Below are 13924 nucleotides of genomic sequence, written 5' to 3' on the forward strand. Positions count from 1 at the left end.
AATAACAATAATAACATTCGATTTATATACTGCCCTTCGGGACAACTGAACGCTCGCTCAGAGCGGTTTGCAAAGTATGTTGTTATTATCTCCACAACAATCGCCCTGTGAGGTGGGTGGGGCTGAGAGAGCTCTGAGAGAGCTGTGACTGACCCAAGGTCGCCCAGCTGGCTTCAAGCGGAGGAGTGGGGAATCTCCAGGTTAGAGTCCTGCCACTCTTAACCACGACACCAAACTGGCTCTCCAAAGATGTCTGCTGTTGCCACAGTGTTTTGTTTGCAGCCTTTCTTTGGCTCTCATTGCTTGTCAGTACCCTCCAGTTTCCAAAATCACTTGCCATTTCCCCCAACACATCTCCACTGCGGTGACACCTTCACATCACGCACCGTTGAGATCACTGAAACTGTGTCTTCGGGGGGGGGGGGGAGATACCTGGGAATGAACCAATCCTGTGTAGTCTACTTTTGGTGAATTACAGACATAAATCCAGTGGAAGGCTAACGGGATTTCCATCCATGTGTGTCTTTCAGTAGCATAAGACGAAACAGATATATTTTCCCCTGGCAAATTTGTACTACAGTAACATTTCAGTCTGCTGCTTCTACACAGTCCCCATGCGTTGTGAATGCTGATGAGGCAAGTCAGATGTGCGTTGATGATATCACAGCTCAGAGCCAGTGACTGAGAGGTGCAGAGATGCCTGAGTCCCTGTGCACTTCTTTCTTTTCAACATCTTATGCTAGGCCAGAATCATACTTGACCCCAGACCAGAAGCACGCCTTCCAGACCTTCAAATAACTTGTAGTTCAAAGATAGGCAGGCCGCAGGCAGACCACTTGGAGTCTGCTTACTGGTGGGAATCTTGCAAAAAATGCTGGAGGAGGTAATATAAGAAAGCACTTCTTATATCGTTGAGCAAGTGCGCATACTCAGGGTTATGGATGCCGGGTGACTGTTTAAGTTGGTGGTGCACCAGAAAACTTTCTCATACTTTGTGGCTCAAAAGCAGTAGTGTGTGTGATGTGTAGTTCCTTGAGGTGCCCAGTTGTCCACCCCTCCTGACTAGGCTGTTTTTAGTGAGAGATGGCTTCAAGATACAGGACAGGGTTTGGAGGCGAAGGGTAGGAAAGAGTATAGAGATTGAAATGCTAGAGAGAGACGTGCCCCTTGGTTTCCAGTTTGATCTAGGAAATCCGTCAATTTCTGCAAGAGGTCGGCGCTGCTCCCAGCAGCAAAAATCAGAAAAAGATACGTGGGTGGGGTTGGTCATGATTGACAGCACATGCTGTGAACTTAGTAGTTCAAGGGCACTGTCAAGCATTATTGATGCTTTGCCTGGTTCGCTTTTCAGGTTCGCTTATCTCATATTTGTTATGACACGGGTGTTAAGAGATTGTGAGTTGGCACACTTGATTTGTAACTTTAAAACAAAACAGTAGGCCACAAATACTGTAGTAAAAAAAAATTGAGCATGCAAGACTGAATACTCAATACAAGCAATTATCTTCTTCCCAGGTCAGTGGTTTTTTGGCTGGGTTTTCGGTAGCAACGGCTTGGCTTTTTGTAAAAAGGCAATTCTTAGTCTTTAGCATCCTGTAAGTGAGGCATTTATCCCCCCTGCCCATGGAGCAGTAGCCTGATGTGTTGTAATTTCTTATTTATTTTTCTATTTCCCATACTTTTGTTAAGTTCGTTTAGTTCACACAACAGCTGCGAAAACTTGTGGAAGTCTGTATAATTGGAAAGAACCTCACTTCAAAGTTCAGATCCCGTGATTTAAGAGGAGAATGCCTCTGAATGTTCTATTAATCTCAAGGTATAACTTTTGGGTGGCTAACTGTGTTCCATGAAACAATCTTTCACAGCAGTGTGGACTATGGTAGAAAAGTAGTGTGGCTTGTGAGGGAGAGGCAGTTCATTTGGGTGCAGGAAATCATTTCTGGGGTTTCCATCAGCATAGCATATGTTCACACTGAGCAGGGAATGGCATAAAAGGGAGTGTGTTTACACTTACTGTAATCCTATAAGCGCAGCTTCCTGGTGGCTTCATGCATACAAATTACTTTTTGTCACAGAAAAGTATCCATGGAAGACTGAACAGATCTGTTCTCAGTCTTGCAAGGAGCAAAGGTGGGGCTGAGGAAATGAGAAAAATTGACCCCAAAAGAGTTTGTGAGCAAGATACTGCTCTGGACTTCTGACTCACCTTCGTTCAACACTGTACATGGTTAAGCCTGGCAGACTGGAAGCCTGCTCCGGTCAGCTAAGATCAGGCAGAGTATGGAACGGCCTGTTACATTAAACATGTAGCCACTTCTCAGAATGACAGGTGCACATTTAATTTCACCCACAACATCTAGGATAACTTACCTGTCCCGACAATCATAGATCATATGCCTGCCCTCCCCTCTGCTAGCCTCAGCCGATGAGGTAGGGCAGGGGAACTCATAATGGCAAGATACCAATAGACAGGTAAGATGTCTTTGACGTAACAGAGAGAAGAGGGAGTTACTCAGGTGTGGCTTTCAGTGCTATCTAAACGTTGAATGTGAGCTGTAGCTTGAGTCATAGGGTCAGATGGTCAACGTGATGTCTACATGAGCCTAAAATAGCTGTTCTAATGGATGGAACCCTCTAGTCATTAGTCTTCTTTCTCCCTTGTGTGTGTGTGTGTATTGATTATCTTTTTATTCCGCACCATCCAGTTCTTTTAGATCCCTGTTCACAAGTTACAGTGAAGTGTATAGTGTACATGTGAGTTTTCTTAAATACGTGTCTATTGAGCAATTCTTATCTATATCCGACACATGTACAGGCATTTTAAACCCACATTGATCCAGTTGCTGGTCCCTGGATTCATTTGTAAAGCGAACACTCGATTCTTTCTTGCAAACGGATGTATGCACGTACATGCAGGATGTGCTTGCACTCCTTGAAACATGTGAACAGGGCTTAGCTCTCTATTGATCATGTATGAAAAGTTTTAAATGGTTCTTTGGCCATTCAGCCCACAGGTATGGAATCGGATGGCACAAATTAAAAGGGGGTGTATGCAGGGCTTTTTTTTCTGGGAAAAGAGGTGGTGGAACTCAGTGGGTTGCCAGCACAGGGGGCAACTCTTGGCAGGAGGTGGTGCCCCTGGTACCACGTGTGCATGCGCAAAGTGCACGCATGCTCCCAGGGCCAATGATGTCACTTGGGGTCAGCTGGAACAAGGAGGGAGTTTTTAAAAGTTTAAATCACTCTCGGCGAAAATGGTCACATGGCTGGTGGCCCCGCCCCCTGATCTCCAGACAGAGGGGAGTTTAGATTGGCCTCCAAGCCGCTCCAGTGGCGTGGAGGGCAATCTAAACTCCCCTCTGTCTGGAGATCAGGGGGTGGGGCCACCAGCCATGTGACCATTTTCAAGAGGTTCCAGAACTCCGTTCCACCGTGTTCCAGCTAAAAAAAGCCCTGGGTGTATGCATTGGCTTGGATCTAAGAGCATTTCTGCAGGTGATAGGGGGCCCCAGGGAACTCCAGGTGCAACATTTCAGGAGGCATTTGGGGTGCTACACAGTCCTGTTCCCCAGTCCGATCTTTTCTTTAGACCAGATCCAATAGTCCACTTTTCCCCTGCAGCCCTCATTCCCACCAATCTCTCTATGTAAGGAAGGTTGTTCTGTACCAGAATTGTTAGCATTATGAGCTCCAAAGTTTTTGAAGTTCAGACCAAACTGTAACTTTGGAAATGGCTCCTTCACTAAGAACAAGAAGCTGATTCTTGATCAGTCTGTAAGTGCCTAGTTTAGATTTTAATATACTATTAATTCAACAGGAGTTTTACTCATATCCAATGAGTCTTGTTGACAGATCTGTAACCAATCTGTCATTCACTGGCTGGTACAGGATTTCATTGTTGGAATTTAGTTAATATCTTATAGCTTTATCAACTGTGTAATTTGGATAGACTATTTTTTTAAATGCCATTAAAACATTTTTTTTCAGTAGAAATAAGACAGATCAGACTCTGAATTTACACAAAGGATAAATAGGTGGCATAAGAAATCTGCCATTGTTACAGAGTCACTTATTCCATCATGGCAAACGTTCTTTCCAAAGAAAGACTCTCCCACCAGGGTCTCACACAATGGAAATGAAAAGCCAAGGAAATCTCTGTGCATTAGAATGCAGAGTGGGATAAAAGAAGCTGACAAACCGCCCTTGATGGGAGCTTGTGTCAGGGAAGATAAGAATTTCAGATGGATCAGTACCCCTGGGTCTCATCTTTGGGGAGAGGCAGCCAAATGTGCTATTTTTAACAGCCGTTGAAAGCTGTCTGGAACAATATAACATTTTAACATATAAACTAGGAAGCTGCATGAAACATGGTGGCAGGAGCACGTTTCTGGGTTTTTGCCACGTTCTTCTTCACAAAAGACTCTTGACTTAATACGTCACCACTCTGACACCAATAATCATCATTCTGTGCTGGCTTTTGTACAGCGCCTAGTGTACAAGAAGCCCTATTCTGCTGTTATGGATACAAAACGCTACCCAATCAAACTCTGCTGTGTTGATTTGGACTGCATGGCATGTGTGGTGGCATCCGTGCACACAGTCTGACTTCAGGGAGTCCCATTTTGGATTTAGGAACTAAGATACACAGTAGTGTATATTTTCAAGATCAAATAGAAAGTCCTCGCCCCAGGTGTCTTGATGGCCAAGAGCAAGCTGAGCCCGGTGACCCCTGCTGTGTTGGCAGAACTTCATGGTCCACTTGGCTAAGATCCGGGCTGCAGCAGGTGATGACAACAGGTGCAGGTATGATATCATCATCACTACCACAGTTCGAGTCCAAGTTGAATGGACTATTTGGTGCTGCCACCACCATAGGGGCCGCTTAGCTCAACGTGATCCTGGGCCTGCCCCTGAAGTTCTTAAGGGACAAATTCTACCATGCCTATGGCTGTTCACATTACCCAAGTAATTTGTCAACAAATTGGCAGTGATCCTTTGAATTGCAGTGGGGCTATTCATTATGTCTCTGACTTGGCTTCTGTTAAATTAGCCGCAACCAAGTCAGACTGAGCATTTATATCCCAGAAGTACTTAGCAGGCATGCTGTGATGGACTGATGAGAAGGTGACCCATCCAGATCTCCTACTAGGAGATGGACGTAAAGATAATCCTTATTGGCCTCTAAGGTCTACAGAGCATCCTGCTGTTAATGGCGTAGATCCAGATGTCAGTTCAAAGGCTTTCAACTTTTGTTTCAGCCCTGTTTGAATCTCTAGTGTTGACGTATCCATATACTATCAATGAAAGGAATTTGAGTTCTGTGAAATTAACTGTATTGATTTGCCTTGCCTTGAGTTCTTATGTTACAGCCCTTAAATTTGTTGCATTGATAGAACCTCCTAGCGCAAACTCATCGAATGCCATTTCAAAGTAATTTGATTCTGGGTCGCAACCATAGACTTCCTTCTCTTCCCAATAACCTGGTTCTCAACAGGTTCTGTGGACATCTCCAAGCATCAGCTTCTTGGTCTCTCCTCCCTACTCTTCATTGCCCTCTGAAGCTACATTTCTTGATGTGGCAAGGCATCCGGCTCGGGCAGCCTCGTGGGGACAGCACAGCAAGTGTGGCAAGCAGCTTAGGTGGCCTTGCAGGAAACATGTGATGTCCCTGTGCTGTGAGCAGCCTGGTAGCCAGGCAGGCTGCCTCCTGTGATAGGACACTGCACAGGCTGTGAGAGGCTGCCCGAGCCAGCTGCCTCATCCCACTTGAGATGGTTGCCAATACTTTATTCTCAGCCAGCATGTTATCTTTTGATCCTGTAACTTTTTAATGTATGTGTAGTATCAGCTTCCCCGTGGCACAAAGTGGTAAGCTGCAGTACTGCAGCCCAAGCTCTGCTCATGACCTGAGTTCAAACCTGGTGGAAGCCGGGTTCAGGTAGCCGGCTCAAGGTTGACTCAGCCTTCCATCCTATCGAGGTCAGTAAAATGAGTACCCAGTTTCTTGAGGGTAAAGTGTAGATGACTGGGGAAGGCAATGGCAAACCGCCCCGTAACAAAAAGTTCTGCCAAGAAAACGTTGTGATGCGACGTCCTCCCATGGGTCAGTAATGACTTGGTGCTTGCACAGGGGACTACCTTTACCTTTTTCTCTAGTATCAGCTGCATAGAGTAGGTTAGTAGACTGCAGGGATGGGAGCGGGGCAGTCTGGGCTGCCTCACATTATGAACTTGGGTACCCAGTACTCTGCTGACATTCATTAGGGTCTACACATTTTACATAGTTTGCAAAAAGAAGGTAAAATTCCATTCCTGAATATTCCAGGAAAATTTCCACGTGCTCTCCGTTGGCATACCAGTTTTGAAACCTAGTGTTCTACAACACTCAGAATTTTTGCAAAAATTGGTGGTTTGTTTGACAGCCTCATTCCCAGCAGATGATCTTGGTAGCCAAACGGGAGCAACTTTCGAGGGGCTTCTAAATGTTTGTGTTTTGCTAGGACTGTTACTTATGTGAGCACGCTTCTAACATTCCCCCCTTGCTGCCTCTTCACAGAATCACGTGAACCCCGCCATGGATTTCACACAGACTCCTCCAGGGATGCTGGCTCTGGACAACATGCTGTACTTTGCCAAACATCATCAAGATGCCTACATCCGGGTAAGGGCCCTTTAGTTTTGCAAGCAGAGCCTGAGTGGCATCTCTGTCTCCCCCCCCCCCCCGAGGTTCTTTATTTTAGGAAAGCAGATGGAGCTCCTGAAGCTGCAAAATTGCAGTTGGAGTTGCTGAAAAGCAGAGCCACAGGGCAAGGAGAATCGTGGTTTTCCTATGAAAGCTTTGACAAATGCCGAATTTCTTTTTGAAAGCGGACGTCAGTGTCATCCTGATGAATGACTTGAAGGCCCGAACCCCTCTTTTTGTGCTTCGACTCCCAAGAGGAAGGAATCTGATGTGATTGATTCCAATTAGATCTGGGGGAAGAGAAAGAAGGCTGATTCACTTCTCTCACTTCCTACCCACTTCTTGCCTACACAGCTTGTTTGAAAGGTAGCAGCAAACTATATTTTGTTTCTTTTACATGTTCGTTCTGACATCTGAGCAGATAACAGCTGAGTAACTTTTTGTAAACTTTCCTGCTATATGTGGAAGCCGAAGAACAGAGACACGGGCAGTCGCCTGATCTGTCTAAATCTGAACATTTTCTCCATGGAAATTGGAAGAGAATCTAATGCTCGTAACAAATGGAAAACAGAGCTTCAGCCAAGATGCAAGGGAATGTGCGAGCCCGATATGTGGGGTAGAAATGAATATATGTCATTTAAACTCCAAATGGATCTGAAGCTAAAGAACCTTCCGAGATTTTTGTAAAGGTCATTCTGACATCCAAGACCACTGGGGAAAAGGGCTCATAAATAGAATGTCATTTGCTTAGGAGACAATCAGGGTGACTTTCAGATCGGCTCTTTCAAGTGGCCATTACCGCAAGCAGTGATAGCCTGGATCGTAGTGAATGTTTAATGCATCATAAAAAAAGGTATTAAGAGACAGACGAGCAGTTAGAGAGCAAAGAGTGGCGCAAAAGTGAGTATGTTGGTATTCCTTTTTTTTAAAAAAAGGAATTGAGTTATTTTCATAGGTTTATATTATTGTATGTCATTCTTCAAGAGGAATGTATTTGAGGAAAGTTAATTGCTGCCTGAGATCTGGAGTGGTGGCCATTGTACAACTTGCAGTGGACTTTACGGTGATTGTTCCTATGAAACTATCAAACTTGCCTTTTAAACCCTTGCATGTCAAAAAGCAGTTTCAGGATTGGACACTGGCATGTTTTAAAAGGCAGAAATGCCACCAGGTTCCATCATCCCTGGAAAGAGAGTTAGCTTGTTTTTTTTTTTAAAGGATCTCAGGTGAATATCAAAAGGGATTCAGCGGGGAGTGTTTTGAGAATTTTAGGTTTTTGTAGGGGGGACGTGTTCACATGCTGGATCTTAACCATAGGTTTTTTTTTTGTTGGTATTGACTTAAAACAAGGGAATACATCATGCAGGTGTTGGAGTGGGTACTAGTAGTATTTTAGTGAAAATCTCATACTTTTTTTTTTTTTGGCAATCTCTGTTCCATGCTGGATTGCTGGGTATATCTTGCTACTGTTCTATCATGTTCTTAAAAGTAGCATTTCCCTAAATATTTGAACATGGCTGTATTTATCCACCTTACCTCTTGATTATCATTTTAATAAAATCCTTCCCCCATGGCGTTTATATAGCAGTCCTCCTCCTTCATTTTATTTTTGCAACAACCCTATGAAGTAGGTTAGGCTGAGAGAATCCTGGTCACCCAGTAGACATTATGATAGAGTGAGGACTTGAACCCAGGTCATCTTAATACTGCATCATATTAGTCACTTTCTGAGAAAGAGTTGTTCATTGTTGCTCTATGATTGCTCTATGTTGCTCTATGATCACTTATTATTTAAATTGTTGCTTATTATTTAAATTGTGAGTCCAGTTTATATCCACTATTGCATGTGGATTTTCGTTCCATGATCAGAGCGCCCAGAGGTTTTTAAAGTTCAGTTATCTGATGCGTGGGGGTCCTATTATGCCAGGACTGTGGCATGAGGGAAGTGAGGCTATCCCTTCTTCCACAATCTAAAATTGCCTCAGGGAACTGGGTATCCATTTCTGTCACTGCATGTTTCATCGGCAGGGCAAAAAGTGAATACTTGAGAATGTTTTAGATTGAGAAAGCAGCCTGGAGCGGGGAGCCTTAACCCTCCAACCATCTTGTGCCATGGTCCCAATTGAAATTGTGTTCCCAGCTGTGAACCGGACAATTAAATTTAAATAATCTCAAACAAACAGCAAGAACTCCCATCATAGAGCTTCAAAGCATCGCGCCTGGTTTGGCCTTCAGTCCCATCTGCAAGTTAGTGAAAGTTACAAAACAGATATGAATTTCCCCGGAAAGCATGAGGCAAGGTGATAGAAGTGCGTGTGGGGTGGGAGAGGCTCAAGAAGGGAAAAGGGAAGAAGTCAACAGTGTTTAAGGTAAGTGGTACAAGATCCAACCTGGAGGGAGTTTGTCCTGCTAAGAGCTCCAGGTTTGGTTTGTACTCAAAGATAATTGGCCCATTTGTGCATCTGTCCTTGGTGAAAATTACAGGGCATGCTTGTTACAATTGTTGGGCTGGATCCAGTGTATGCTTTCACTCAGTCTTGCTCAGGTCCATCCCTTCTACAGCGCCTGTCACCTCTGACATTAGAACATGGATGTTCCGTGATCACCAGCACAGCCGTTTTTAGTGACCAGAGAGGACCTCCCCTTCCTGTTCAACAGCAGAAAAACGGGTTGGATGCAACCTTGTTTTGTCACCTTCCTGTGCCTTCCCATTTTTCCCCTCAAGTCTCAGGGGGTTGAAGGTTGTATGAAACCTGCACAACAGGCCTTAGACCTTGGGGTGTAGCCCCCTGTTGTTTATCCACATAGTAACATCATGTTTGTGAACAAACTAGAGTCTGGCTCTTTAGAAATGTGCTTTTTAGAGTAAGGGGGTAGAAGCCCATACTTCAGCTGTATGGTCCTGCCTGTGAAAGTCGCATTTTTAGCTTTCAGCTGCCTTGCACTTTAATTGTAGACTCTCCAGTGAAGAGCGTCAGGGAAACAGAATGTGCAGGAAGTTGGTAAAAACCCTCTGGTCTTGTTAGTTGTTGTAGGCTTTCCGGGCTGTATGGCTGTGGTCTTGGCATTGTAGTTCCTGACGTTTCGCCAGCAGCTGTGACTGGCATCTTCAGAGGTGTAGCACTGAAAGACAGAGATCTCTCAGAGATGTTAGCAGGTACTTTATATCTACTCAGGAAGGTGGGTTTGGGCTGAGTCATCCTGTAAGAGTTTCCCAGGGTGTGGAATGCTAATGGGAGAAGCTTCACTGTATCCTGACACTGAGAGATTTCTGTCTTTCGGTGGTACACCTTTGAAGATGCCAGTCACAGCTGCTGGCAAAACATCAGGAACTACAATGCCAAGACCACGGCCATACAGCTCGGAAAATCTACAACAACTAATGTTCTCTGGCCGTGAAAGCCTTCGACAATATACCTCTGGTCTGGGCAACATGGCCAGTTTCAGTTGCCAAATAATACAGAGTTGCTATAGTATGAGCTTCATGCTTTTTGACAGACAGTCTGTTCAGTTACTACTTTGCCTTTTTAATACTTCAAGACGTCTGAAATCTTGGTGGAAGAGTAGTAGTTTTGTTTAAGGAGTTATGAAGGTGCAGACAAATGGGAGCTGTCTTGTATAGATCATTGAAAAAGTAATTAGTTTTGAGTCAGTCAGGTTGTGAGCTGTATATTTCATAACCCATGCATTTGTTGTATGGAAGGCAGCCTACACATCCTTCCGCTAGCTCCCGAAAAAGCTATCTGCCCACTCATGTTAGCTTCATCAAAAATGAGTTGTTCCATAGATTGCATGAGCATTTCCCAAGCTAAATGCAACATGATGTGGACAGTGCGTATTCAGAAATAGGCAGCCACAGAGGAAATTACCTGCGGCATTACAGCCCGGATTGTAATTCTTTTTTCTTATATGGAAGTAGAAAAGAGAACTACTTTCTGTTTGTTCTGCTAATCTATCACATTCAGAACTTTGCTTAAGAGACTGTTATGTTCCCAATCTGTTGTGTGATCACGTCTTTGCTGCGTGTTTTCTTTCTGGCTCTTCATAATCTGGTCTTCTCTTCCTTCTCCTGCAGCCCTTTTTCTGTCTGCCGTCTCTGTGTGTATGTGCATGTTTTTCTAGCTTTGAATAATAATCCTTTTTTTCTGGATTAATTTCCAGACTCGACTCAAGATGTGTTGGTGCTTGAGGTGGAAAATCAAACTGGTGTTTCTTGGCAGTAAAAATGTAACAACATATTAAATAAGAACTGACAATTTACTGCTTATTACAACTGTCCAAGACCTACTTGGTTTGGCCCACTTCATTCTGCCTAGAAATAGCCTGTGGTTACTTCACATGTTAGACATATTGCTCCTCATAATGTGTGTCCGGCAGAGTAAAAGGTCCCCAATGTTTTTGTGTCTGTAGTAGGTTTGGAATTTTGATAAGAGTTTAGTGGTTATCACCACAAAATGGCCACTGTGAGGAGAAGGGCCAGTCATGAAATGCGGCCATTGGGGAAGAGATGCTATTTGCTTTTAATTTACAAAGAGTAGGGGAATGTTTGCTTCTTGCACAGCCAATAGGGAAAAGCTTACACATCCAGAGGGCTCAGACAAGGATGCGCATCTGTGACTCTTTTTCCTGGAATGAGCTCACATTTGTCGACTGGAAGTGATCTTTTGTACTGATCCATTTTATCTCCAAGTATCAGGAAGCAGATGGACATTGGGAAACACATTGGCATATGCCAAGGCGCCCATGGGCACCATGTTGGGGATCAGTAAACTGGGTTTTTTCACCTTATAGCCTGAAACAGGCAGGCAGCCTCCTGCTCTGTGTAGCTTCTACACTCCAGGATTCTTGTCGAAATCACAATAATTGGGTGTCTACTCTTTATAGGGTCCAAGTACCTTTCTACAAATGAGCAGCTGGCAATGGAAAAGCTATTAGGGGTGTGCATCCCAAAAAGATTCGCGTTTCCCGCTTCGGGTTTAGCCGAAATGCTGCCATTGCGGAAGGAGTGGCTCTTTGATATGGAGAAGAGATGCTATTTGCTTTTAATTTACAAAGAGTAGGGGAGTAGGGTTTACCCGAAGCAGGGAAAAAATTGGGAAATACCATCATTCCAAAGCAGCAAGCTGCTTCGTAATTATGGTATTTACTTGCTTCAGTATGCTCCATAAATATTCAAAGCATACTGAAGTGAGGGGGAGCAACTCCCCCACCACCACCACCTCCCACCCACCCCCGGGCAACCCCTCCCCACACACACACCGGGGCAACCCCTCCATCCTCCATCCACTTACCTGGACAAAGGGAGAGGGGGAGTATGATCAGCTGGGCAGTGGCGGTAGCATGCATGACAGCACAAGGCTGTGATGGCCTGGAGCCAGCCGGCTCCTCTGCCGCCGCACCGCCTCCTGAGCCTGCAGGGTGGTGGGAAAGGCTGGAGCTGCCTCCTCTGGCCCTTCCTGCCCCTCAAATGGCCACAGCACTGTGGCGGCCATTTGAGGGGCAGGAAGGGCTTTCTCCGCCTCCTCCACCACTCCGCGGCCCCACGGGTGCCAGGGAGGGCCGGAGCCACCCCTGCTGCCAACACTGCAAAGGTAAGTGGGGTGGGTGGGGGGCTGGGGCTGAGGTGATGTTTAAAGGGCCCCGCCGCTGCTTTCAAGCAGCGGTGGGGCCCTTTAAGCTCAGCCCCGAAGCTTTCTGAAGCATTATGAATGCTTCAGAAAGCTTTGATTCAGGATTTCCGAATCTCTGGCCCCAATTCAGAAATCCCAAATCTTTACGGATCCGGTCCGATTTGGGCATTTTTTCTGAATCAGATTCCTGAACTGCACATGCCTAAAAGCTATGGGGAAAGGAGTGTACTTCAAAGGCACAGGGCAATTCAGTGTCGCAGATATGCAAATGGCTTTGGCAGACAGAAGACAAACAGCTACCTGCTGACACCGCAGAGAGATTTGAGAACCCACAGCTAGATTGTATCTTTTCCTTTTGGAGAGGAAGGGATGGAATGACCCATAAGTGGAGGGGCAGGTGAAAGATTACAAAATCTCTGAACACAGAGATGGAAGCCTCTTTAGATCTGTTCTGTGCTGCTGTTAAGCTTGGTCCACTTAACATGAAGCGTTAAGCCTGGATAACATCTTGAGCACCTGTGGCTAAACAAAGAGGAGGAACTTCAGTCTAGGAAACCAAGTGGGCGGATGATTTCTGAACACTGCAATTTTCAAGAATAAGTAGCCTGTCTAACCATCTCATAAGATGTACGTCAAAGTATGGAAAGAGGATTTGCAGTTTATCACCTTTCATTTTGATCCTGGCTGTGAATCCCCACAATAGCTAGCTAGTGCAAAACAGGAGATGTGGCAAAGTGGCAGAGCCTTTAAGCAGTCCCATGGCAAAGAGTGCCAAAGTGCTAGTCCTTCAGCAAGAGAGATTCTTTAAGAGTAGAAAAGCAGCAGCAGAAATACCCAGAGAGAAGTAGGTAACTTGGGAGTAAGGGAGAGTAGATCTTTCCAAACTCCCATGTGGACAGGAATGTGGCTTGCAAGAACAGCATTTCAAAGTCATAAATGGAGATGCTCCTGTGCATGAGCAACTGGTTGGATCTAAAGTTTGAGATCATCAGTTTCAGGGGGCAGGCTCAGGGTAGAGGATCGGCAGAGAATCACGTGTCACAGAGGGGGTCCAGCACTATCCAGGCGGCTACTAGTGTGCTACAAGCAAACGAGCAGGAGTATATGTACAGTATGTATCTTCAGACAACGAAAGCAAGTAATGCAAGCCAAGTCTACGAGGTAATTGAGAGAGTGTATTAACAATACATTGTTAAGTATTTATGCCTCCTCGAAGAGGCCTCAATTTACAGCTGGAGATCATTCAGGGTATAGCAGTAAATGACTAGCCCAAAGCTACTCAAGGTTATCCATGCTGGAGAATTCTTCACCACTTTGTTTCTCCTGTGTCCTCCCCATTTTATAGACACACAAAATGCACCGTGGGCAGAGTGAAAGTATTCATAGAGATTTTATTTGTCCCATTTTATAATCAGGGGAATTCTGAAGATTAGAGAGTTTGTGCATCACAATTGGCCTCATTTTACAGATGGGGACCACTGAGGTTTCAGGAATTCTTGGCAGCAATAAATTCTTCACGAACAGATGTATCTGTTGTTCAGCATACGTCCTGCCTCTGAAGCAACTTCCTTTGCCAGTACCCTGGGTGTTTTCAACCAGGGGAAAATGTTGT

General features: G+C 45.0%; 1 protein-coding gene across 1 annotated transcript in view; it reads left to right on the forward strand.

Moving 5' to 3' along the window:
* ELMO1 (engulfment and cell motility 1) overlaps positions 1-13924 on the forward strand; it is a 410819-nt gene that overhangs the window by 205793 nt on the left and 191102 nt on the right. The window contains exon 14 of the mRNA XM_054991799.1: positions 6557-6661. Coding sequence (XP_054847774.1) covers positions 6557-6661 — 105 coding nt within the window. The remainder of the gene's footprint in view (positions 1-6556; positions 6662-13924) is intronic.

Source organism: Eublepharis macularius, chromosome 11, assembly GCF_028583425.1.
Source record: "Eublepharis macularius isolate TG4126 chromosome 11, MPM_Emac_v1.0, whole genome shotgun sequence".
Classification (NCBI taxonomy): domain Eukaryota; kingdom Metazoa; phylum Chordata; class Lepidosauria; order Squamata; family Eublepharidae; genus Eublepharis; species Eublepharis macularius.